Here is a 25,799-nt window from a genome sequence, read left to right as displayed (position 1 = left end):
TTGGCACCTCTCTGGCCACATGTCAATCCCTTGGAAAATGTACCATGGGTACCCAGGGCACTGTGGTCAGGGAAGGCTTCCAAGGGCTGCAGCACACACACACGTGTATGTGTATGTGTATATATGTGTTCGAGGCATGTGGGCTTCTGAATTCATATCTGTGCATAGATCGCCGCCTAGTGTTGGGTCCGGATGATTGCACATTGTTGTCCTGGAAGAGTCTTCGAAGTATCACGAGATAGGTGGCTCCTCCCCTGGACTACAGTGCGCATGGGCATCCTCTCCATCCTTAGATTGTTTTTTTTCCGCCATTGGGTTCGGATGTGCTTATCTTAGCTCAAGTTCGGAAACTTTAGTTTAAGGCCAAAAGGCCTTTAGATCTCGTCGGTATTGTTCCCGTTCGGTATCGACCAGTTTATTTTGTGTTTTAGCACCTTCACGCTTTTCGGATCCGCTTTGGTCCGAACATCGAACTTCGATCGACGATGGAATCGAGTACTCCCTTCAAGCGATGTCCTTTATGCCATGCGAAATACCCACACGTCTATGTCCATCCGTTGTGCAACAAATGTCTCTCACCGGATCATGATGAGTCGAAATGTATGGCCTGCGCCCAGTTCCGCTCCAAGAAGACTCTCCGGAATCGACGGGCAGCGAGATTGGAGGCACAGCAATCGTCGCCTGCCCCGGCCAACATCTTCAGCACCGAGGACGAAGACGCCGAGAGCGTAGAAGACCTAGACTCCAGCCACGCTTCCGAACATGGCTCCCGATCGGAAGACGATGATGAGGTGATCTTTGAGGACGAAGACGTCGTCGGAGAGGTAGGAGACTACAATGAGGCCCTTGGGGCCGAGGAAGATGGCTCCAGCGAAGAGCTAGGCCAACCCGTCGATACGGAGGCCGAGAGACAGTCGTCATAAGGCTCCGGTCGAGGGATCGCCTGCGGGCCTTACCCAAGATCAGTCACACGGTTCTTCGGCCCCGCCTCGAGGCCCGGCCTCGAACATTTCACAGGAGCCATTAATATCGAAGACGACTGGATTTCCTTCGTTGAAACCGAAACCGTCCGTCGCACCGGTTACATCGAAACCGAAAGTGAAACAGGTTGCGATCGGATCGAAGGCCTCGAAGCCCTCCACTCCTTCGACGCCGGCACAGGTCATCTGCACCGAACGCACCAAACGAGATTTCGGTGCCGAGCTCACCGCGACTGGTCCTGGCGCCGAGCCAAAGAAGGCCCTCGGTCCCCACAAGGCGCCTCGGCCTATGGCACCGAAGATTACGGCCCAACCCACCAAGGTCAAGGTGGTCGACCAGTCTGCGTCGACATCGAAGAGTGCTTCGCCTGCCAAATCATCGACTCCGACGAGCGTCGATACCTCCCTTCGGATCGACGACCCAAAGACTGGAACTAAGTCGGATGCCGCTTCGACGCCTGCCTCCAAGGTGCCTCTCGGTTCCACAGCGCCATCTGCGTTCACCTTGCAACAGGTCTTAGCATCGTTGCAACGCATCAGAGACCGGGCAACCCTCCAACCTACGTCGGGTCTCGAAACGCACAAGGCTGCAAAATCACAATCGGTGCCGGCGCACATCACATTTGGATTGCCGCCGTCCAAGGCACCGAAATGTTCGAAATTCCGACGTGTCCGCCAAACAGTCACTATCCACTGGACAAATCGATATCTAGCCTTCACAGGCACACTTTATCGACGCCGACATCGGTAGGTTGATGCTCCGCAAGCGGAAAATCACACCAGAGAAAGGCTTGGACTCATACAAGATTCCTTTGAAACACAAACTGCCGGCAGGTTCCGCACCAGTGCTTCATGAAACCTTTCAACCCTTCCTTCAGGATCCGCCGTCCTTTTCTCCTACGCATTCAGAGGCAGACGCAGGAGAGGACTATATAGGGGATGATACCACCTACCCTGGGGATATCGATCCTGATGATCACATGCAAGACCCAGATCAGGCATGGGATGACCCCACCGACCAGGGTAACGCACCAGATACTCCTGACACGCAGCTTTACAATATAAAGACATCTCCCACAGAGGACACTGCTGCCTTTAATGCCCTCATAGAACGGGCTGCTGCCAATCATGGAGTGGAACTCCATTCTGACACTGTAGAAGAATATTTCTTAGTGGACACTTTCGCCTCCTCTGAGAAAACCGTCAAAACGCTGCCAATGTTGAAGGGAGTTCTAAAACCTGCAAAAGACATTTTTAAAGAAACAACCAGGGCACGGGTGTTGAACCCCAGAATCGAAAAGAAATACATGCCTACACCCGGAGACCCTATGTACATTAGGGGTCAGTTACCTTTAGACTACATGGTTGTTGCTAATGCTGGCAAACGAGCCCATTCACAAACAACGGGTGATGCTCCTCCCCCGACAAGGAGTCCAAAGTGCTGGAGACAGGCAAAAGGATAGCAGCGCAAGCGGCAAACATCTGGCGCATTGCCAACACCCAGGCACTCCTGGCCCGTTATGATAGGTCCCACTACGACACACTAGAATCACTGCTACAACATTTGCCAGATGAATACAAAGAGGCAGCGGAGCTCCTTATCAAAGAGGGACAACTCCTTACCAAAGAGGGACAACTCCTTACCAATGCGTCCATCAAATGCGCACTGGATGCAGCCGACACTGCAGCAAGGGCGATCAACACAAGCGTCATGTTGAGGAGGCACGCATGGTTAAGAATCTCAGGCTTCAAGCCTGAGATTCAGAACAATATCTTAAATCAACCGGTCAACCCAGACTATTTATTTGGCCCTGAGGTTGACACTACCCTCGAAAAAATTAAGAAAGACACTGCAACTGCAAAATCAATGGGGGTTCGGCTGAGCTGCAAAAACATCTATATGCGGAAAATTTCAGGTCTTGAAGATGGATATAGGAATGAATTGGAATATTTCCTATCTGTAGGTTGCTGGAGCTTGGACTGGTTTATTCATCAGCAGATTCAGGAAATAAGTTTGAATTTTGACTAGATGGATCACTACTATACAGCAGGCCTCTTTCTCAGTGACCTCAGGAACCATCAGGATGCTCGGTCTCAATTTTGCAGCAATCCACTGTGAGAAAGTGGCTCTGTATATACTGTTCCCAAATAGGTACAGGGTGTACAGAGTCCACAGTCCCCAGAGGTTTGGCAGAGGCTAAAGATAGATATAACCTTACTCTCTAAAGTGGTAGCTTGGTCGAGCAGTAAGGCAGTATCAGAGGAAAGTGTAAAGCATTTGTTGTACACAGTCAGCAAAATGATTTCACACACTAACTTAACTCTAGGCCAATGGTTTATATAAAAAATATAGGTCTGTTCTATTTTAGAACCAACAATAGGAATTAAAATATACTTTCTCAGAATGAGATGCTTTATATAAATACTTTTGCAATATGCAATTGGCTTTTGTAGAAAGTTACAAGTTGTTGCAATAGGCAACAGTTTTAAACACAATAATGCATGGAGTTCAATGGAAGTTTCAAGTTATTTGCAATTTATTACTTTCAGGATTACTTTTGGGATTCCAGGACTGGATCCTAGATTCAGTCATGGGACAGTACTTAGAAACAAGTGATAAAAGTAGACTTCGTTACTAATAGGATTTTTAAGTAATATTTTGCTATTTTAAAAGTGGACACAAAAGAAATTTCACAGGAAACAGTCAATGATTCCCTAAGGAAGAAAATTCAAGTTGCAGGTATAGTATGTTCTCGTTACTTTTGTAATCCAGTACTGGGTGCCTAGACTCAGTACTGGGACCTTTATCCAAAACAGGTAAGTAATTGCGTTTGCAGAAATTGACACTTAGAAGAAATTTCACAGAAAAACAGTCAAATGATTTCCTTTGGAAGAAAATTGGGTTACTGGGGAGTACAGTTGTAAGTATTTTTCAGAGTCAGTGCTGGGCACCAAGATCCAGCACTGGGAGCTCACCTAATAGCAGGTGAGTATTTTCGTTACTCGGCAAATTTTTGGTGAATATTTTAAGTTTTGAAAAGTCCACACTTTGACTGGTTTTTCCTGAAATTTCTTCAATGTCACCCTATGGAAGAAAAGTGAATTATCGGCTTTTGGGTAAGTACTCTACTAGCAGAGTTAAGGTTCTGGGCAGAGACTCAGGGGTCTCCCAGGGTCAGGTAGGTACAGTTGTTACACCCTCAGTGGCACAGGGGCAGCCAGGTGCAGAGAGAGTTAGGCCCAATGTTATCCAATGGGAGGCAGGGGGGCCTTGGTTGGTGGCTTCTGACTAGCAGGCCACGCGGCTGTGGGAAGTGGGCTCCTGGTCACTTGCTCGGGGCAGATGGGAGAAGTAGATCGGTGTAGAGGTTACACTGCCAGGGCCACTACGGCGGCTGGGTGCAGGGTGATTTTGAGCCTTTGGGCGCTCAATTGATTTCAATGGGAAAGCTCCGGTTTAGAAAGACTGCAAGCACGGGGACAAAGATTCTTCAGGTGCCACCACCACTTCGTGAGGTAAGTTGGGTAGTTGGGGGATAGGTAGGTACCCCAGAGTTGGGCACAGGGGCCGCGGGGTGCCGCGTGCAGGGATGCCTGTATAATAGTGATCCATCATGTCAAAATTCAAACGTATTTCCTGAATCTGCTGATGAATAAACCAGTCCAAGCTCCAGCAACCTACAGATAGGAAATATTCCGATTCATTCCTATATCCATCTTCAAGACCTGAAATTTTCCGCATATAGATGTTTTTGCAGCTCATCCGAACAGCAGCAAGTGTGTATTTCTAATATTACCATGCATATGCAGGATCCGGGCTAGGATTTGTAGGGTGACTGAATTGCTAAGGGATACCCTAACGTAATCTTACGTTAGGGTGGGCTCTTCTCGTCGTAATCTCACCCCCCTGCCCCCCCCCCCCCCCCCCCCCCCCCCCCTCCAGAAATACTTATATTAAAGTGGAAGCAGAGTCCGGACTGAAGAGTAGAAGGAAAAATGCATGGAATGCATGCGATTTGATTAACTTTACTTTTGGCCTGGCTGTCATAAAATTACAGTAATTTGCCTTGGGGGTGGAGGGTGTCTATTTAAACCTTAATGCATTCCCAAGGTTCTCTTTCTCCATTCATCGAGGTTCATCCGGCTGAGCTTGAATCAGATTCAAGGCTTGACTCTGACACAGAGCGAGGGAATACAGAGCAATGAATGTAGGTCGGTGCTCATGAGTACAGTAAGGGTACTAATTGTAGGGGTCAGTGATTGTGGATATGTTGAGGAGAATACAGGCTCAGCGAATAAGGAAGGAAATGATGGTGAAAAGATTGTAAGTTGGATATTTCCTAAATAAACTGCGACCTCAATTCTTCCATAAATATAAATTCATGTAGTCTGACTTTGTGGGAGCGTGGCTAGGTGGGGGGGTGATAATGATGTGCATACTTTGTACAACATATCTTCATAGGTTCTTTTCAGAGGAATTTGACAATAGGCCAGGTGCTCATATGCTGCAGCCTGCCTTGCTTTTACTCTGCATGATACTGTCATCTTCCTCATTTTGCTATGCTCACTTGCCACCAAATCTACCCGCAATTTGAGAATGTGAAAGACCCAGCACATGAGTAGAATAAAGTTATGTATATTGACTGTTAGTCCCTAATGTCTTTCCCATTATCAACACTTTTCTGCTGTTAACTCGGTTGTATTTCAGAACTTTTCAAGTTGGTTAGCTTTTAATGGTACTGGCCATTGTGTGCATAAAAGTTTTTAGCTGCGTAGAAATTAAGGTGTCAAGTTGATATTCAAATGTTTGTGTACTATTTGCTTCTAAACTGTTTTTAAATGTTGGGTTACCCAGAGGTTAATAATGGCATTGTGGGTATGGAGTGAAGGTAAAAGAAAAATAACATCCTTTTCCTTTTGCGACTTAGCACACTGCAGTGGAGAGTGAGGTAGGTCTACATTCTTCTGCGAGTACCTTCTCCACTGCATCCAGCACAGTCCCAGTACCTGCCCCTCCTCCAGCATCCAGCGTGTCAGCCAGTCTCAGCAGCGTCAGCAGCATGGGGCTCGGCCTCAACAGTAATTCCACAGTAACTGCCTCTACTCGTAGCGCAGTTGCAACAACTTCAGGTAGGTGCATTAGTGCCACTGGGATATAAAGGTGACCTCCGATTGTGCTTAACTTGCGTCTATGGTCTGATAGTCATCAGTTGGGAGCAATCAAGTTTCGGTACTGATGAACACTATGGACATGGCATTCTAATGGTTACAGATAATACTAAAATTGTGTAATGACCAGTAATGTTCATGTAAGTATTTGGTGCCTTGTTCTTGAAAATGTTTGTCATGATCGTAGACCACTGTGGAAGAATTAACGTGGCAGGAGCAGATGATTTTGTGGGTATATTTTGTAGTCCCATTCACCATGATTTTTCAAATAGTCATATTGTGCGATATCTGTGTAGACTTCAACTTTTATAGCTTTACCTTTTGAGGGACTTCCTTTTCTTAGGCTTTTCAGAGCAGAAAAGTGTCCAAATTCTCCTGTAGCCTCAATTTTGTGGACTGGCTAGTTTCAGGTAGGCTGTGAGGTCTAGTTGTTTAACTTGTGTAAATAGATTAAATGAGATTTTCATCCTTTGTTCATTAGTTTTTATAAACCTCACTGTGCATGTGCAGGATCGCATCCTCTTTAATGTTTCCATGAATACTGGTTCACCATTTTGATTGGGAAAATGTATAGCATCTCTGGTTGGGATAGGTTCCCCTGCAGCACAGCTTTTAATAAGATTTTTGTTTTCCAGCAAAATAAACACAAAACATGCCAACTAAGGCAACATTCAGTTTTGCTTTTTTGAAACAAATCTATTTTTATTGGCCGAACACATGACAAGAAAATACAGTGAGTCATTGCCTACAACACGTTGGGCCATGGATTTCACAGGCAAAGGATAGAAAGCAGAGCTTATGATTCATGTAGCAACTAAATAGGTGAGTAACGCAGCATGTCACCTACAACCCATCTTGGACCGGCCGCGTACAACATCTTGGAGTAAGAAATAAGCATATGATGTGAATAAAACAAGAGCAAGTTCTAGAACACCACCCGTGTTAATATGACAGTGCTAGAAGGGCACACCGTAGTTCGTTTGAAGCAGGCACGTCTGCGTTTAATGAATAACAACAAGGAAAAAGGTAAAGAACAAACCAGATTTCAAAACTTATAAAACCCAGGCCCTCTGATCCATAAATAACCAGTGCTTTTCCGTCATGGGACGATTCCATTCCACGAGAACGCAGCAGCGAGGCGTAGTAATAGCGAGTGAAATTGGGCAAGGCCAAACCACCTTCTTTCTTGGGGCGCTGTAACAAAGTTTTCTGCAGTCAGGACGAGATCGGGCCCCAAATGAAGCATTCAATCTCCCTTTGGATCTATGGGAGCGCATTCGGCGGGGGTAATAGAGGAAGAGTCTGGAAAAGATACAGGGCTCGGGGTAACATTGATTTTTAATGCAGCCATTCTACCGAGCCAAGACCGGGGCAGACACCACCCTTGGGCGATATTTTTCCAGGCGTGTGAGTAGAGTGGAGTAGTCCGCTTCTGCAGTCTTATCCAAGCTATTATGCAGGACCAACCCTAAATATGTAATGCCCCCTGTCACCCAGTCAGTCAAATTTTGCCTGCAGGGCTTCCAGTGGTGGGCTTCGCAGTGAGATTCAGCACCTGCGATTTCTGCAAATTTATTTTAAACCCAGAGACCTGACTGCAGGCCTGCGAATCTGCCACGATGATTGGCATGGAAGTTTGGGGGTGTGCCATAGAGAAAATGACATCGTCGGTATACTGGCTAATGAGATGACTATCCGCCCCAAATGGGACACCCTGCGGATTGTCCCGAAGCCATTGAGCAAAGGGCTCCATATATAAGGCAAAAAGCAGTGGGGAGAAGGGGCAACCTTGTCTGGTGCCGCTCTCCTCTGCGAAGCCTCGCCATTGACCCTGACCTGCGCAGTAGGAGCATTATAAACACTTGCTACCTATCTGTGAAACCTGGGTCCAATGCCGAAGCGCTCCAGTGTTGCAAACAGATATGGCCAGTGCACGCGGTCAAAGGCTTTCTCGGCGTCGACTGCCAGCAGAAGAGCCTCTTCCGTCGACCTGTGCACCTTATCAATTAGGTGGTAAATACTTTTGGTATTGTCCCCACACTGCCTACTCGGGATAAAGCCCGACTGATCCGGGTCAATCAAGCTGGGCATGAGGGTTTAGCCTGTGGGCCAGGATGCTTGAGAATAACTTTGAATCTATATTTAGCAGGGAAATGGGTCGGTATGAGTTGCAGAATACCAGCTCCTTCCCCGGTTTGGGAATGACAGATTGTAGCCTAGAGCATGGAAGTTGTGAGGGTGCCCTTGTCCCTTGAGTTGAAAAGTCGGGTGAGCAATGGTGCCAGCTCCGTGCAGTAAGTCTTATAGAAGAGGGCGCTAAACCCATCCGGACCGGGTGCTTTCAGAAGCTTCAGCTGGCAATGGTGGAGATCACCTCTTCAATTCGAATGGGGGCCTCCAACCTGTCCGCCTCAGGGGCTGGAAGAGGAGTGACTGACGTGTAAGTCCTCGAGAGGGTGTACAAGGCTTAAAGACTCGGTGGAATAGAGTTCTGTGTAAAAGGCCTGATAGGCCGCAGCGATACCAAAATAGTCTGTTACCTCCGTCCCCTGGGCCTCCCGGATTGCCTTCACCGTTTGGGCCTGCTGCTGACTGCAGAGGCAATGTGCCAACATGCGACCGCCCCTGTTGGAGCCTCCGTATTACTTACGTTTCAGCCTTAACACCGTGTATTCGTCTCTGTGAAGGTCCAATCGTTTCATTTGGAGCTGTTCTTTCTCCAACTGGCGCCAAATTCGGAGAGCACCTGTGCTCTTATGGATGTCCTCTAGTTCCTTCACACGACCTTCGAGGTCTTGACTCTTATCTTGCCTGGTTTTATCATAGGCCGCCTTAGCGATGAGGGCCCCTCTCCCAAACAGAGGCCAAAGACGTGTCCTCGTCGTTGAGCGCTAGGTAGTCAGTGTATGTCGGAGATCCCCCCCCCCCCCCAATACTTGCGGGGACCGCAGGAGTGAGTCTCGTAGGCGCCATTATGGTGAGGACATTTGCGCAGGCGGGAGGCGCAGTGTTGGGGTGATGAGGGCATGGTCTGATAGGGAGCGGGCCTCTATGGAAGAGGCCTGGGTACAGGCCCACGCTGCCTCAGTGACAAGGAAGTGGTCCAGTCGGGCGTACGTCTTATGGGCAGCAGAGTAGGAGTTATCCCTTTCGTCAGCAGCACCATGCATCTCTAACCCCACCGTTGTCAAGCCATGCCCTCCCATTCCCCAATATGGCTCTTGTGCCGCCCGATCTCTGGCAAGGGCGATCCCTCCCTGCATCCATAACCAAATTCAGGTCCCCCCACCACCACCACCAGAGAGTCAGGTGTACGCAGCACCTTGGTCATAGCATTCAACAGGAACTTATCTTGACGTTCATTGGTGGAGTAGAGGGAAGCTATTGTAAAAGTGGTAGACCCTATGCGTAATCGCAGCGCAAGTAGGCGCCCCTGAATCTCCGCCACTGTTCCCACCACGAGCCCCTAAAGTGTTTGGAAAGCAAAATGGCCACCCCCTTTCTTATTTTTCCCCTAAGATCAGAATTGCTCAAGAAACGCTCTGTTGCATACGGTGTGTATCACTGTGGAGGAGGTGTTTCTTGGAGTAGTTACGCTGCCCCTTGTGTTTTTCAAGCAAGGACAGCACAGCTTTCCTTTTAGTGGGGTTATTAAGGCCTTTGACATTAAACCTAACGACCTGGACTGCCATCGCTGGGAGAAAAGCCACCGGACGCCATAGCGAAGGCTCAGGGACCAGCAGTGGGGAGCGGAGCCCATCAAGGACTAAGTGTGTATGCGCAGACGGGCAAGCCTTATCACAGGGACTTTGGTTAAACTCACCGGAGGGAGGACCCACCCCACCCTAGAACAAAAAAACCAACAAAAAAAAAACCCGCAACACACAGTCCAAATTGAAAGCTGGGCAGTACTCCAAGGGGACTGCCAAAGGAATGAGGGACATCACCAGAAGCAAACAAAGCGCCCCCACCAGACCCACAAAAGATGGTATATCCCCAAAGGCACATTACCCTCAATCATTAGTGTCCAACGACCCCCCTTCTGCGCCTTTCGGGGTTGAAGAACAGACCGTTCCTTGATAAGTGGCCGGATCAGGGCGGAGGCGTTTCAGATTTCGGCTGCCCCGAGGCCCGTGCCCCTGAGTCCCCCACGTGTGCCCCGCTCCGTGGCATCTGGATGAGGAGACAGGTCGTCGAGTGACAGCAACACCTTGCAGGCTTCGGATAGGGAAGGGACCTGGTGCAACTTCTCTTCGAGACGGATGAGGCCAAAGGGGTGGTGATTAGTAATGGGACGGAGGTCTCTTTTCTTCTGGAGAGTACTAGCCGCCAGGTCCTGGAAGAGCTGTGGCGTATGGTCCCTGAAGTGTAGAGGTTGACTAGCACTGGCCCCTCTGAGAAGCTCCTCCTTCAGTGTAGTTGTAGATGCATATCCGGATGTCTGCAGGAGGGCGGTTCGGCTGACGAGGGCGGCCAACTCCGTGGCAGCGGGTTATCTTGATTGAGGATTCCGAAGGGGTGCCCAAGACCGTGCGGAGGAGTTCCTATACATGGCCCACGAGGTCTTCCCCTTCTGCCCCATTGGAACCGCCCGTTCCTCCAAGGCCTATTCTCTAGGTCCTCAGAGGGTTTGGAGATCTAGCTGCTGATCCCGCAGCCGCACGACTTCTTGTTGGAGCTCTGCAATCTCATCTCCTGCATGTGAGAAAGTGCCATCTTTCTTGCATGGTATGCCCCCACTTTTTGCTGAATTGCTTATGTACTTTGACTAACTGGGCCCTGGGCTCCTGCCAATCAGGTGCCCAGGGCCTGTGTTCCTTCCTTAAAACTGCATTGACGCCTAAACCCAATTGGCATCTCTGGCCACATGTCAGCCCCTGGTAAATGGTACCATAGGTACTCAGGGCACTGTGACCTGAGAAGGCCCCTAAGGGCTGCAGCATTTATTGTGCCACCCTTAGAGGTCCTGTACCCTGACACACACAGACACATAGTGATGAAAAGGAAAACTTAGAGGCGTCGACTTTTCTAGCTGATATGGCCACTTTAGGCCTAAATAAAATAAATTCTGGACCTACACATTCAGCGGGCCATACACTAGATATCCTACTCTCTACATCCCCTCATATTGTTGCTGATCTTGCTTATCCACTAATAGGGTCAGATCATTTTATGATTCCATTTAAAATTCTGAGTAATTGCAGACCCCTATTGATGGAATGTTCTATGAAAGGTCCTTTTACACGATGGAATAAGGTTACATCTGAATCTTTTGATAACATTTAGTTCGAGGCATATGAGCTGCAGATCACACACTGAGGATAAGATGGCCATCTGGTGTTGGGCTCGGATGATTGCAGGTTGTTGCTGTCTTGGGAAGAAGTCTTTGGTCACGAGATTGGTGACTCCTCCCCTGGACAACAGTGCGCATGGGCATCCACTCCATCCTCAGATTGTTTTTTTCCGCCATTGGGTTCGGATGAACTTTTTTCCGCTCCAGCAGAAAACTTATAAGCAATCACTACAACTCTCAATTTGAAACTCTACGTCGAAATCCATATCGGACCTACTCCAGACACGGCTGATGGAAAGGACACCTTTTAAAAAATGCCCCCAATGTGGAGCAAAGTTTCCTCATAGCGATCACCACGAGGTCTGTAATTTGTGCCTTTCACCAGACCACAACGAATCCAGCTGTCCAGCCTGCGCCGCATTCCGTTCCAAGAAAACTATCCGGGACCGAAGTGCTCGACGCCATATCGTGGCCAAGCCGGTTCCAGAACCAGAAGACATCTTTGCACAGGATGTCCCTGACGACGACTCCGAAGATCGCCAGATCGTGTCCGAGGCCGACGATTCTGATCCGGGGTAGCCTGTGAGTACCAGCCCCCCTACCCCAACACCACCCAAAGACATTGGTCAAGACTCTGCCAGCTGGGCCCAGTCGCGATCCAAAAACATCTTCAGAAGCCCCGCCCTCGGGCCCGGCTCCGAAGAAAAGTAAGCCTGCAGGTGGCTCGGGCTCGAGCAAACCTCATATCATTGTGCCAATGATACCTTCGGCACCGAAGCAGGTTCCGAGACCGAAATCTCCATCTGCCCCAAAACGTCACTCGGCACCGACATCTCCACCGGCACCAAAACGTTCTTCGGCGCCGAGGTCTCCACCGACACCAAAAAGCTCGGCACCGAAAAATCCACCGGAACCGTAAAGTTCTTCGGCACCCAAAACATCCTCAGTGCCAAAACCAGTCCATAAAGAACAAAAATCAAAATCCGAAACAAAAAAGTCTGCGCCAAAGCCGCCTTCGGACAGTGAGGAACTCTTTCGGCCTGATCCAAAGCAAAAACGGATTTACATAAATCCGAAAACTGGACATGTCACAGCGGTGCCCTACAAGAAAAGGAAGCTGGACACAACACCTCCTCCAGCACCTCCAAAGGACGACTGTGCCACTTCACCCATACGTCCTTCCTCTCCTACATTACCTCCTATTCCATTCCCCCCCCCCCCCCCCCATCACCTTCACCTCTACCATCTCCTTCTCACACACCACCTCCACAGGATGATGATGATTTAGGGGGAGACCCAGATTTCTTTACTTTTCCCACTGATCCTACTGAGCCCTTTACACTCCCGGACACAGCACCAGTAGATGACTGGAATTACCCTATGCCTGATATACCTGACCCCACTCCATACCCCTCAAAACCCTCCCGATGACCATTTAGGGTTCGGTCAGCTTATAAACAGAGCAGCATCGTTTCATGGCGTCACCATGCACACCAACACTCCTGAGGAAGATTTTCTCCTCGATACTTTTGAGCAGTTGCAGAAAACAGTTCACATTCTACCCATGATTAAGGGAGTGATAAAGCATGCCAATGAGGATTTTAAAGACCCTGTCAGGGCCAGGGTTCTCAACCCCAGAATAGAAAAAAAATAGACTGGCGCCACAACCTGCGTACATCAAGGGGCAACTCCCCCTAGACTCACTAGTCGTATCAAATGCCAGAAAGCGGGCGAACTCCCAAACAACCGGAGACACGCCGCCCCCAGACAAAGAGTCTAAACTCCTGGAGGCTTCCGGCAAAAGGGTTGCCGCACAAGCTGCTAACCACTGGCGTATTGCAAATACTCAAGCCCTATTGGCTCGTTATTATAGAGCCCATTATGATCAACTAGAGGATCTCTTGCAACCCCTGCCTGAACCATACAAAACACAGGCCACTGACCTCATCCAAGAGGGCAAACTAATATCCAATGCCTCCATTAAATATGCATTAGACGCAGCGGACACCGCCTCTAGGGCAGTCAACACAAGCGTATTGCTTAGATGCCACGCATGGCTGCGCATTTCCGGCTTCAAGCCGGAAGTCCAAACCACCATTCTTGCTCAACCCTTTAATCAGGAGCAACTATTCGGGCCTGCAGTAGACACTGCCCTAGAAAAAATGAAGAAAGATTGAGACTGCCAAATCTATGGGAGCATTGCAGTCTACTCAACCCAGAGGCTCCTTTCGTCGCTCCTTTTCTAGAGGAGCTTCCAAAAATGTGGGAACAGACAACTCTTCCACCTTCAAAGCATCAGGTCAAACATCCCCTAACAGAGGATATTTTAGAGGAGGTTATCGGGGAAACAATACTAAAGGCCGAGGACGGGGAAGCAACAACACTCGCACCTCTACAGCCACCAAACAGTGACTTGCCACCACTCCCCCCATACCATTCCACTCCGGTCGGGGGAAGACTTCAACAGTTCCTACCTGTCTGGAATACCATCACAACAGACAGGTGGGTAAGACAAATTCTCCAATCTGGCTACTGCCTCGAACTCATAAACCCATCCCCAAACATACCACCCAGGCACCGTCCCATGACGTCTCACCACCTCACGCTCCTCAAACAAGAAATAGTCTTTGCTTCAAAAACACGCAATAGAACCTGTTCCACTACATCAGGGCACAGGACTATATTCCCTATACTTCCTCATTCCCAAAAAGGACAAAACCTTAAGACCCATACTGGACCTCAGACTACTAAATCAGTACATACAATCGGATCATTTCCACATAATCACTCTCCAACAGGTCCTTCCATTACTTCAACAAGGAGACTTCCTTGCCACATTAGACCTTAAGGACGCATATTTTCACATCCCTATGCATCCCGCTCACCGGAAGTATCTACGATTCGTGGTAATGGTCAGCACTATCAGTTTACAGTTCTCCCATTCGGAGTAACTGCACCCAGGGTATTCACCAAATGCTTGGCAGTTGTGGCAATAGGAGACAAGAAATTCATGTCTTCCCCTATCTGGACCTTGGGGCAATATGCAACAAAATCTAAACTGCGCACAAGGACAAATAAGTTGGGTACCCTTCCCCAATCACACAGAGTGAAAATTAAAGAAACTAAATATTCAATCTCCAAGTTAAGGAGAATAGTACAGCAGGATCACAACAACAAAAGGATGCTGTATCAACTCTCTGAACTAAAAGCCTCATTAAAAAAACTTAAGTGGGAAGCAAATAGAACCTTAGAGGAACAACTCTGGGCAACCCTTCATGAGGACATAAAAAAGAATGATGGTGCGAGGTTTTGGAAAACAATAAAGTTCGAGGCATGTGGGCTGCTGAATTCATATCTGTGCATAGATCGCCGCCTAGTGTTGGGTCCGGATGTTTGCACGTTGTTGTCCTGGAAGAGTCTTCGAAGTATCCTTGGATAGGTGACTCCTCCCCTGGACTACAGTGCGCATGGGCATCCTCTCCATCCTCAGATTGTTTTTTTTCCGCCATTGGGTTCGGATGTGCTATCTTAGCTCAAGTTAGGAAAATATTTTGTCGAGGCCAAAAGGCCTTTAGTTTGCGTCGGTACTGTTTATCGATCGGGTTTCGATACGATTCTGTTAGTTAACTAACTTTCAGCACCGACTTTTTTCGCATTTACCTGTCCATCGACTACTAAGACGATGGAATCGAGGACGCCATTCAAAAGGTGTCCGGTATGCAATGCGAAGTACCCACACATCGACGTCCATCCGGTGTGCAACAAATGCCTTTCGCCGGACCACGACGAATCGACATGCATGGCCTGTGCCTGGTTCCGTTTGAAGAAGACTCTACGGAATCGACGAGCGGCGAGACTCGAGGCGCAGCACGCGGCACCGGCCCCAGCAGACATCTTCAACGAGGCCGAAGAAGTCGAGGAATTAGAAGTCTTGCCCTCCAGTCCCGTTTCCGAGCACGACACCGGATCGGACGAGGTAGACGAGTCACTCTTCCACAGAGGTGAAGACGACACCGAGGTAGGTGACGACGAGGAGGCCTTAGGGGCCGAAAAGAGTAGCTCCAATGATGAACAAGGCCTACCTGTTCAAACCGAAGAAACACCAGTGCCACAGCCTATGGCTCCGGTCGAGGGATCGCTTCGGGCCTTACCCGAGACCCATCCCGTAGTTCTTCGGCCCCGCCCTCGGGCCCGGCCTCGGACGTTCAGCTGCAGCCATTATTGCATAAACAAGCTGGTTTCCCTACCGCAAAACCGAAACCGAAAGCTGCTCCGGTTCCACCGAAACCGAAACTGAAAGTGGCGCTGGTCGGATCGAGGCCTTCCACGCCTTCGACGCCAGCGCAACGCGTCGGCACCGACCGCACCAAGAGAGACTTCGGTGCCGAACTTGAAGCAGGCGACGTTGGAGTCGACAAACGGAAAAAGGCCATCGGCACCGGCAAACCTGCTCGGCTACCGGCACCAACGACACCGAGGGCCGTAACGCCTGCTGCGTCTCGCGTCGCTCCCTCGACGACACCTAAGCCTCACGTATCGAAGACTTCGACGGTGATCTCTGCACCTCGACTCGAAGAACCGCCGGCGCCGAAAAAATCCACGGCCGCCTCTACGAACCTGGCCGGTGCCAAAGCCTCAAAGGCGCCCCAAATACGACCTGGTGCGACGCAAGGCAGCAAAACCACGGCTGTCCTCCAGGACACGTCGGGTTCCGGTTCGATCGGAGCTCCAGCAGCCTCTTCGGCGCCGGCCAACATTACCTTCGGCTTGCCTCCGTCGACAATCCCAAAAATGTTCCAACTCAGGACACGGGTCACCCAAACTACGGTCACACCTGCTGAGACGTCTCCGGCACGCGTCATCGACGCCGACACTGGCAGGATGATTCTCCACGACCGAAGGATAACTTCGGAGCCGCCACTGGACCCTTTCAGAATCCCACTAAAAAGGAAGTTGCCTGTAGAATCAGAACCTCTCCTTTATGAACCCTTCCATTCATCCTACCAGGCTCCACACCGGTTCTCCCCCACACGCTCCGACACGGACGCATTGGAGGACTACATGGATGACCAAGTCCCCTACCATGTAGACACAGACCCTGATGACCAGCAGGACCCTGATCAAACTTGGGGCGACCCTGCAGACCCCAGTGCACCTCTTGATGCACAGGACCAACAACTTTATGGGGCAAAAACATCTCCTACGGAGGATACTGCGGCGTTCAACGCTCTTATTGAACGTGCTGCAAATAACCATGGGGTACAGCTTCACTCTGATACCATCGAAGATGACTTTCTAATGGACACCTTTGCATCCTCAGAAAGACATGTGAAAACTCTGCCAATGTTGAAGGGGGTCCTCAAACCAGCTAAGGACATTTTCAAGGAACCCACCAGGGCACGAGTGATAAACCCCAGGATTGATAAGAAATACAGATCAGCACCTGGGGATCCTACTTACATCAGAGGCCAATTACCACTCGACTCCATCGTCGTAGCGAATGCACGCAAGAGGGCACACTCGCAAACGACAGGTGACGCTCCTCCCCCGGACAAAGAGTCCAAAGTGTTAGAGACCTCTGGCAAAAGAGTTGCCGCCCAAGCTGCCAACATATGGCGCATAGCCAACACTCAAGCGCTCCTTGCTCGCTATGATAGAGCGCACTATGACACACTGGAGCAAATATTCCAACATCTCCCTGACCAGTTCAAAGAAGGCGCAGAAATGCTCATCAGAGAAGGACAGCTACTCACGAACGCTTCCATCAAATGTGCACTAGATGCTGCAGACACGGCTGCCAGAGCCATAAACACAAGCGTCATGCTGCGACGACATGCCTGGCTACGGATCTCAGGATTCAAGCCTGAGGTACAAAACAATATACTGAACCAGCCCGTCAACCCCGACTATTTATTCGGGCCAGAGGTTGACACCACCCTCAAAGATAAAGAAGGACACGGACACTGCAAAGTCCATGGGCGCCCTACAAACTCAGTCCTTTCGGAGCGGCTCCTTTCGTCGCCCCGGAAACAAGGGAGCAGGCAGAGGACAGGGGTCACAACAAACATATAACCAAGGCAATACACAGACCACCTACGATAAAAACACCCGAGGTGGATATCGTGGCTCCAGTACAAAGGGCAGAGGACGTGGCTACGGCAACACCAGGTCCTCCCCCAAGAACAAGCAGTGACGCCCTCTCCCTTCCTCCCGACCACATAACACCTGTCGGGGGAAGGCTACAAAGGTTCCTGTCCACGTGGAACTCCATCACCACGGACAGGTGGGTCAAAGATATTGTAAAATACGGTTACTGTCTGGAGTTAACCTCCACTCCACCCACAATACCACCAAGAAGCCGTCCTATGTCCTCAGAGCACTTAACGCTCTTACAGCAAGAGGTGCAAAGTATGCTTCTAAAAGGCGCTATAGAGGTCGTACCCATCCACGAGCAGGGTACGGGAGTGTACTCCCTCTACTTCTTAATTCCAAAAAAGGACGGGTTGCTCAGACCTATATTAGACCTGAGACCCCTGAACCAGTACATTCTTTCAGAGCACTTTCACATGCTCACTCTACAGCAAGTCCTTCCGCTTCTCAAGCAGGGAGACTTCCTAGCCACACTGGACCTCAAGGATGCGTACTTTCACATACCCATCCACCCCTCGCACAAAAAATACCTCGGGTTCACTGTTCAGGGGCAGCACTATCAGTTCAAAGTCCTTCCCTTCGGCGTGACAACAGCGCCCAGGGTTTTCACGAAGTGCCTAGCTACAGTGGCAGCACATCTACGGAGGCAGCATATACACGTCTACCCCTACCTAGACGACTGGCTCGTTCAAGCGAAGTCAGCCCAGCAATGTGCAAGCCACATGTCCCGCACTATTCACCTTCTTCACAGTCTGGGATTCTCACTAAATTATCCAAAGTCCCATCTCCAGCCCGCACACGTACAACAGTACCTAGGTGCGACTATAGACACTCTGGCGGCCACAGCTCAGCCAAATTTAGTGAGGATCAACAGCATACAACTGCTGATCTCCAAGTTCCAACCCAATCACTCACTTCCAGCGCGAGTGTTTATGCAGTTGATAGGCATGATGGCCTCCTGCATCTTCATAGTCCCGCACTCGAGATTACATATGCGCCCTCTTCAGGAGTGCCTAGCACGTCAGTGGAATCAGGCTCAAGGACAGTTAAAGGACCTAGTGTTGGTGAGCGGTCGGGCATACAACTCTCTGCATTGGTGGAACCCACAAAACCTTTGCAAGGGCCGACCATTCCAAGAGCCTGTCCCACAGATAGTACTGACAGCGGACGCGTCTCTCCAGGGATGGGGAGCTCATGTACTCCACTACACAGTGCAGGGACTATGGACAACACAACAAAAGAAGTTGCACATCAACCTTCTGGAACTGATGGCAATCTTCCTAGCCATGAAGGCATTCAAAGTACATCTATGCAACAAGGTCGTGTTGATCCGGACGGACAACATGACCGCAATGTACTACATACAGAAACAGGGAGGAACACACTCTCCACAGTTGTCTCATCTGGCTCAGAGCATGTGGAAGTGGGCCATTCAGAGGAACATGTTCCTCATGGCGGAACACCTCCCTGGCAAGGACAACCAGATGGCGGATCTGCTCAGCAGACACAGCCACCAGATGCACGAGTGGGAGTTACACCCATCAGTACTCCAACCGTACTTCCAGCAGTGGGGTCATCCAGAGATAGACCTATTCGCGACAAGCGAAAACGCAAAATGCCAAAGCTTCGCCGCCAGGTTCCCACATCCGAGTCGCAGGGCAATGCGATATGGATGAACTGGTCCGGCAAATTTGCGTACGCTTTTCCCCCAGCGCCATTGATACCGCTAGTGGCCCGCAAACTCCGACAACACTCCCTGACACTCGTCCTAGTTGCTCCCACGTGGGCACGCCAGCCGTGGTACACCACCTTCCTCGAACTTTCCGTGGTGCCGCATCAAAGGCTGCGGATCAAACCCGCGCACTTGACGCAGAACCATGGAGAGGTTCAGCACCCAGATCCGCAACAGCTGAACCTGGCGATCTGGCTCCTGAAGTCCTAGAGTTTGGCTATCTCAACCTGCCACCTGACTGTATGGACATCATCAAGGAGGCCAGAAGACCCACTACCAGAGCTTGCTATGCAGCCAAATGGAAAAGGTTCGTCATTTATTGCGGTAATAATGACATCAACCCGCTGGACGCATCCATCCAAAGCATCATCTGTTACCTCTTACGCCTATATCGATGCAATCTGGCGTACACCTCTATACGTGTCCATTTGACCGCAATCTCAGCCTATCTGCAAACCAGGCAGCACCTCTCTCTATTCAGAGTGCCTGCCATCAAAGCATTCTTGGAAGGACTCAAACGAGTCATTCCACCAAGCCACCCACCGGCTCCAATGTGGAACCTCAACTTGGTCCTCACACGCTTGATGGGTCCACCCTTTGAACCTCTACACTCAAGCGAGATTCAATTCCTTACCTGGAAAGTGGCCTTCCTTGTAGCGATCACTTCCCTAAGAAGAGTTAGTGAACTCCAGGCACTAACCGTTCAAGAGCCATTTATACAGGTTCACGCCAACAGGGTCGTACTACGTACCAACCCCAAATTCATGCCCAAAGTAATATCGCAGTTCCACATGAATCAGACTATTGAACTGCCAGTTTTCTTCCAAAACCCACAAACTGTTGCAGAAAGGGCACTACATACACTAGATGTACGGAGGGCCCTCATGTACTACATCGACAGGACTAAACCCTTCAGGAAGACAAAACAACTGTTCGTTGCCTTTGCCCCACACCACAAAGGTAACGCCATCTCCAAAGCAGGGATAGCCAGATGGATAGTTAAGTGTATTCAAATCTGTTATCAAAAGGCAAAACTCACATTAACTATTCCACCACGAGCCCACTCAACACGCAAGTTGGGGGCTTCCATGGCTTTTCTAGGAAATATTCCCCTGCATGATATATGCAGAGCAGCCACATGGTCCACTACACACACATTTACAAAACACTATTGCGTAGATGTGCAGTCAAAACAGCAGGCAGCTGTAGGACAGGCTGTTCTCAAAACACTTTTTCAGACCGCTGCAGCTGGCACGGGTAGCCGCCGCCAATAGAGGGCACTGCTATGTATTCTATGCACAGATATGAATTCAGCAGCCCACATGCCTCGAACTGAATATGCTACTTACCAGTATGCATCTGTTCTTGGCATGTAGGGCTGCTGACATTCATATCGCCCTCCCTCCTCCCCGGCGCCTGTAGCAGCTGCAGCTCTCAGAATTAATGCAAGCATGGTCATCATTTTCTGTATCTACTCCATCACTGCCACAATGGCGAAAAACAATCTGAGGATGGAGAGGATGCCCATGCGCACTGTAGTCCAGGGGAGGAGTCACCTATCCAAGGATACTTCGAAGACTCTTCCAGGACAACAACGTGCAAACATCCGGACCCAACACTAGGCGGCGATCTATGCACAGATATGAATGTCAGCAGCCCTACTTGCCAAGAACAGATGCATACTGGTAAGTAGCATATTCATTCATTAACGTACCCTGCAAAACCGGAGATATCATCAAACATTACAGAGGCAATTTGGGCAGCATATCTCAAAAACCATTTTAACCGAGATCTGTTGGCACCTCAGAACACTAACAATCCTTTTCCTGTGCGAACCCAGGACGACGGCAATAGGCTACAATGGTGCCCAATTGATCAGGACACGGCGGGAGACGCAGATCATATTTCCTTGGTACCCATAATAAAGCGGCAAATAAAGAAAGGTAGAAGGGAAGGCGCGCCGGGTCCAAACGGGATCCCGCCCGTCCTCTTCAAACAAGATATGGATTACTGGGCAGCGGCACTTGAACCTCTCTTTCGGGAGATCAGACACACAAACATCTTGCCAGATACTTGGAAGGGCTCCATTATTGCCCCCATATACAAAGCAGGGGATAGGGGCCTTCCTCAAAATTATCGGTTAGTTGCCCTAATCGATAACGATGCGAAGTACTTCGCAGGTCTAATTTTGGAAGAACTAAAAGAATGGGCTACGATGAAATCTCTCATACCTGTCAATCAAACAGGCTTTGTTAAATCAGTGGGGACGACAACCAACATACTGACGATGGGCATGCTTATTGACAAGGCAGAGACAAAAAAATTGCCTCTGCACCTCTGCTATATAGACTATAAAGCAGCATTCGATAACATTAATCGCAACCTACTATGGTCAAAACTCAATGATTGGGGTATCCCAAAAGGCTTGTTGGAGCTGCTAATTAATCTACATACAGACACTTGGATTCAGATCAAGGTGGGGTACGGCTCAATGTTGTCAAGGCGGATACAAACTAATAACGGCCTCAAACAGGGCTGCGTGCTGGCCCCCACATTGTTCAACCTGTTCCTGGGGGACTTGGTGCCCCTACTAAACAACTGCAATTCACACTCGCCAAAATTAGGAGGCCTCAATTTACCATGCCTCTTATATGCAGACGACCTGGTGTTAATAAGCCACACAAGAGTTGGGCTTCAAAATCTTCTGAATACGACCCAGAGATATTCTGAGTTAAATGATTTAACAGTGAACCTCGAGAAAACGCAAACAATGACAATCAGTAACAACAAAAAGAAGAGTTTTCTCGTGGTTCTGGAAAAACACCCGAATCAAAGACACCTCGTCGTATAAATATCTAGGCGTGAAGATTGACAGTGGCGGCCATTTTAGCGAACAAAGGGCTAGCATAAGAGGCAAAGGCACTGTTCTGGCAATTGCCTAAAAAACACTAAATAACAACCTCTCCGGCCCTTCTCTGTCCCCCTTACTACATGTTATACGCGCCAAACTGTTACCAACACTAACATATGGGAGTGAGGTCCATCGAGGCAGAGATGCCGTTATACTTGACAGCACAATCGTGTCGGCATACAGAATCATCTTCAGCCTCCCAAGGCGATCCTCCCCAGCACAGATCAGACTGGTGTTTGGAATTCGGTCACAGTTACTGGCACGACAGGGGGCATATATCTGCTCCTGGGATAAAGTAAGAAAAACGACCGAAGGGACGCTGAACGAATATCTATGGAAAGAGCTAGAGCAGACCCAAAACTCACCAGCTGCAAAATACCTGGAAAAAAGCATAAGGAACACCGGGCTGGCAGGGCTCTGGACGTCCCCTGTAGATCATAAAACACTCAACAAATTGGTGAAAAAATCGATCAAGCTACAGTCATGGGTTCAGGATAAAGCCATCCTATCAAAAAGATCTCATGCTTGGATGGTATTAAATACATACCTGACACAAGCCTCCCAGCCTTACCTTGCCCTAGGTTACACAAAAAAAATCAAACTGCTTTTTAAGATATAGATTGGGCTTGTTACCATGCATCCTACATCTTCCTCACTGGCTGAGATCGAAAGCAGGCACACTATGCAGGTTATGCGGCAAAGGGGCAGAAGACATGCTGCACCTGCTATGCTCATGTGAGGAACTGCACGAAGAAAGGAAGCTCCTGCTGAAACGCCATCTCATTCTACAGGGGGTACGCACACGAAGGAATGCAGTGCTAACCTGCTTTTCAGCACAGGACCCTCAGCTGAGCTGTAGATTTGTGAAATTTTTAAAAGTAGTAGAAAAAAAACTACCAAAAATTGATCCATGATTAACTCAGTAAAACAGGACATTGATTTAACTTACACAGATGAATTATTTATGCTGTAGATTTTAATGAATTTTATTATGTGTTATTGTATCGCATTGGTTTTAATTAACTGTGCAATAAATTATAAACTGTAAACTGTAAACTATCTGGACGATTGGCTCATAAAAGCCAATACTCTAGACAAATGCGTTCTCCACATTCACCGCACTATTCAAACCCTACACAACTTGGGATTTACCATCAACTATCCCAAATCTCAACTACAACCCTCCCAAGTACAACAATACCTGGGAGCCACCATAGACACATCCAAAGCTGTAGCTTATCCCAGCACAGCCAGGATAGCCAACATACAAAGTCTCATCAAGAAATTTCAAACACAACACTCTCTCCCCGCAAGAGTGTTCATGCAACTCTTAGGCATGATGGCGTCCTGCATCTCCATAGTACCCTACGCACGCCTTCAAATGCGTCCCTTACAGGAATGTCTAGCACAATAGTGGAACCAGGCCCACGGACAACTTACCTATCTGGTGTTGGTGGACAGCCGCTCACTTCGCTCGCTGAAGTGGTGGAACACCATCAACCTGTCCAAAGGGCGGCCGTTCTTAGAGCCTCTTCCACAAGTTGTGCTGACCACCGACGCATCTCTCACGGGGTGGGGAGCCCACATCCTTCAACACACCACTCAGGGAAAGTGGACCACTCAACAAAAACAGCTCCACATCAATCACCTAGAACTTCTAGCGGTGTTCCTAGCACTGAAATCCTTCCAAGTGTATCTACAAAACAAGACTGTCCTCATCCGCACGGACAACATTACCACAATGTATTACATACAGAAACCAGGAGGGACACATTCTCTACAACTGTCCCAACTGGCGCAACAAATTTGGAGATTGACAATTCCCCAAAACATCTACCTGCTAGCAGAACACCTCCCAGGGGTTCAGAACCAGGTGGCCGACCTCTCAAGTCGCCACACACAGCAGATACACGAATGGGAACTACACCCCAAAGTCTTACTCCCATTCTTCCAAAAGTGGGGACAACCAGACATAGACCTGTTCGCCACAGAAGAAAACGCAAAATGCCCAACCTTCGCCGCCAGGTTCCCACACCGACGGTCACAGGGCAATGCAATATGGATGAACTGGTCAGGCAGATTTGCGTACGCTTTTCCGCCTCTCCCACTCATTCCATTCGTGGTACGCAAACTCAGGCAACAGTCGCTAACACTCATCCTAGTGGCTCCCACTTGGGCACGTCAACCATGGTTCACCACACTTCTGGAACTATCGCTAGTTCCAAATCAAAAACTGCATCTCTCCCCGGATCTTTTAACCCAGAACCATGGAGAAATCAGACACCCAGATCCTCAAACACTGAACTTGGCAATCTGGCTCCTGAAGTCTTAGAGTTCGGGTACCTCAACCTCCCTTCAGACTGTATGAATATCATTAAAGAAGCCAGAAGACCTACTACTAGGGCATGCTATGCTGCAAAATGGAAACTATTTGCCATTTACTGCGCTAACAATGACATACAACCACTGGATGCTTCCATCCAAAACATCATTTGCTATTTATTACACTTGCAAAGATGCAATTTAGCGTATTCCTCTATACGTCTACATCTAGCGGCATTAGCAGCCTATTTGCAAAATAGACACCTGTCCCTCTTTAAGGTACCAGCCATTAAAGCATTTATGGAGGGTCTTAAAAGAATTATTCCTCCAAGGTTACCACCTTCCCTGGTGTGGAACCTTAATATTCTAACAAGGCTCATGGGTCCCCCATTTGAACCAATGCACAAATGCGAACTGCAGTTCCTAACATGGAAAGTGGCTTTCTGTAGTAGGGGATCTCTGTGTATAGTCATAATCTATGAATAATCCCCGCCCATGTGCGGGGACCCCGGAGCAATCAAAAAATCTCTTGAGCTGTCCTGCATTTGCAAACCTGCAAAGACACTTAAGAGACAGACAAAATAATACAGCCTAATTACAACAAGGCTGCACTGGCCAGCACTGCCTCTGAAGTGAACACAAAAGCCAAAATAAAGTTGAAATGTCATTTTTATTCACATCTGACATGTTCCTTTATTATCACACACTCCCTTCACCAAAATCCCTTTAAACAATAGAGAGGAAGGGGTGGACAGACAAGCCCTATAGGCTGTCATTATGTGTCTGCTAAAGGGATACCGTGCCTGTAAGAAACTCTCCAGAGACCCCCGGTATCCCAGGATGCACAGCCAACACAAGTTACTTTCAGTTCTTTTTTCCGGCTCCTGCTAGCAGGACCCTGGAGCTTGAGCTCTACCCTTTTGGGTGGTTTACTTGATTAAAATTGGATTTTTTGGATAAATAGTGTTTTCATTCGACGTCTAGAGCCTTTGTCTACTACTGCCTGCAATCTGGAGCAGTTTTGGCCCACTCTTAGCATGGCTTTGTTCGATAACTGCCCTGAGTGTGGGAGGAATAAGGCCAAGACGGACCCACATGATGTGTGTATCCTCTGCTTGTCGCCCTCACATGTCCCAGCTACATGTGCCATCTGTAAAACCTTTTCAAAGAGGACTCTGAGGGACAGGGAGAAGATTCGCCTTCAGGGACAGGAGCAGCAGAGGACCTGTGGGACTTCGGGTC

At 49.0% G+C, this 25,799-nt stretch overlaps 1 protein-coding gene across 39 annotated transcripts in view; it reads left to right on the top strand.

Annotated features, from left to right (window-relative positions):
* The window catches only part of UBAP2L (ubiquitin associated protein 2 like), a 658,575-nt gene that overhangs the window by 184,890 nt on the left and 447,886 nt on the right, over window positions 1-25,799 (top strand). For all 39 annotated transcript variants that reach the window (XR_014972277.1, XR_014972273.1, XR_014972279.1 and 36 more), the window contains one exon: window positions 5,909-6,110. Coding sequence is in view for 24 of the 39 variants with exons in the window: in XM_085638880.1 (XP_085495006.1) it covers window positions 5,909-6,110 (202 nt within the window). In the remaining 15 variants the exon portion in view is untranslated. The remainder of the gene's footprint in view (window positions 1-5,908; window positions 6,111-25,799) is intronic.

The sequence above is a fragment of the Triturus cristatus genome, chromosome 12, assembly GCF_964204655.1.
Source record: "Triturus cristatus chromosome 12, aTriCri1.1, whole genome shotgun sequence".
Taxonomy (NCBI): domain Eukaryota; kingdom Metazoa; phylum Chordata; class Amphibia; order Caudata; family Salamandridae; genus Triturus; species Triturus cristatus.
The sequence above is the reverse complement of the archived record's forward strand: the minus strand, read 5'-3'. Positions and strand labels throughout refer to the sequence as shown.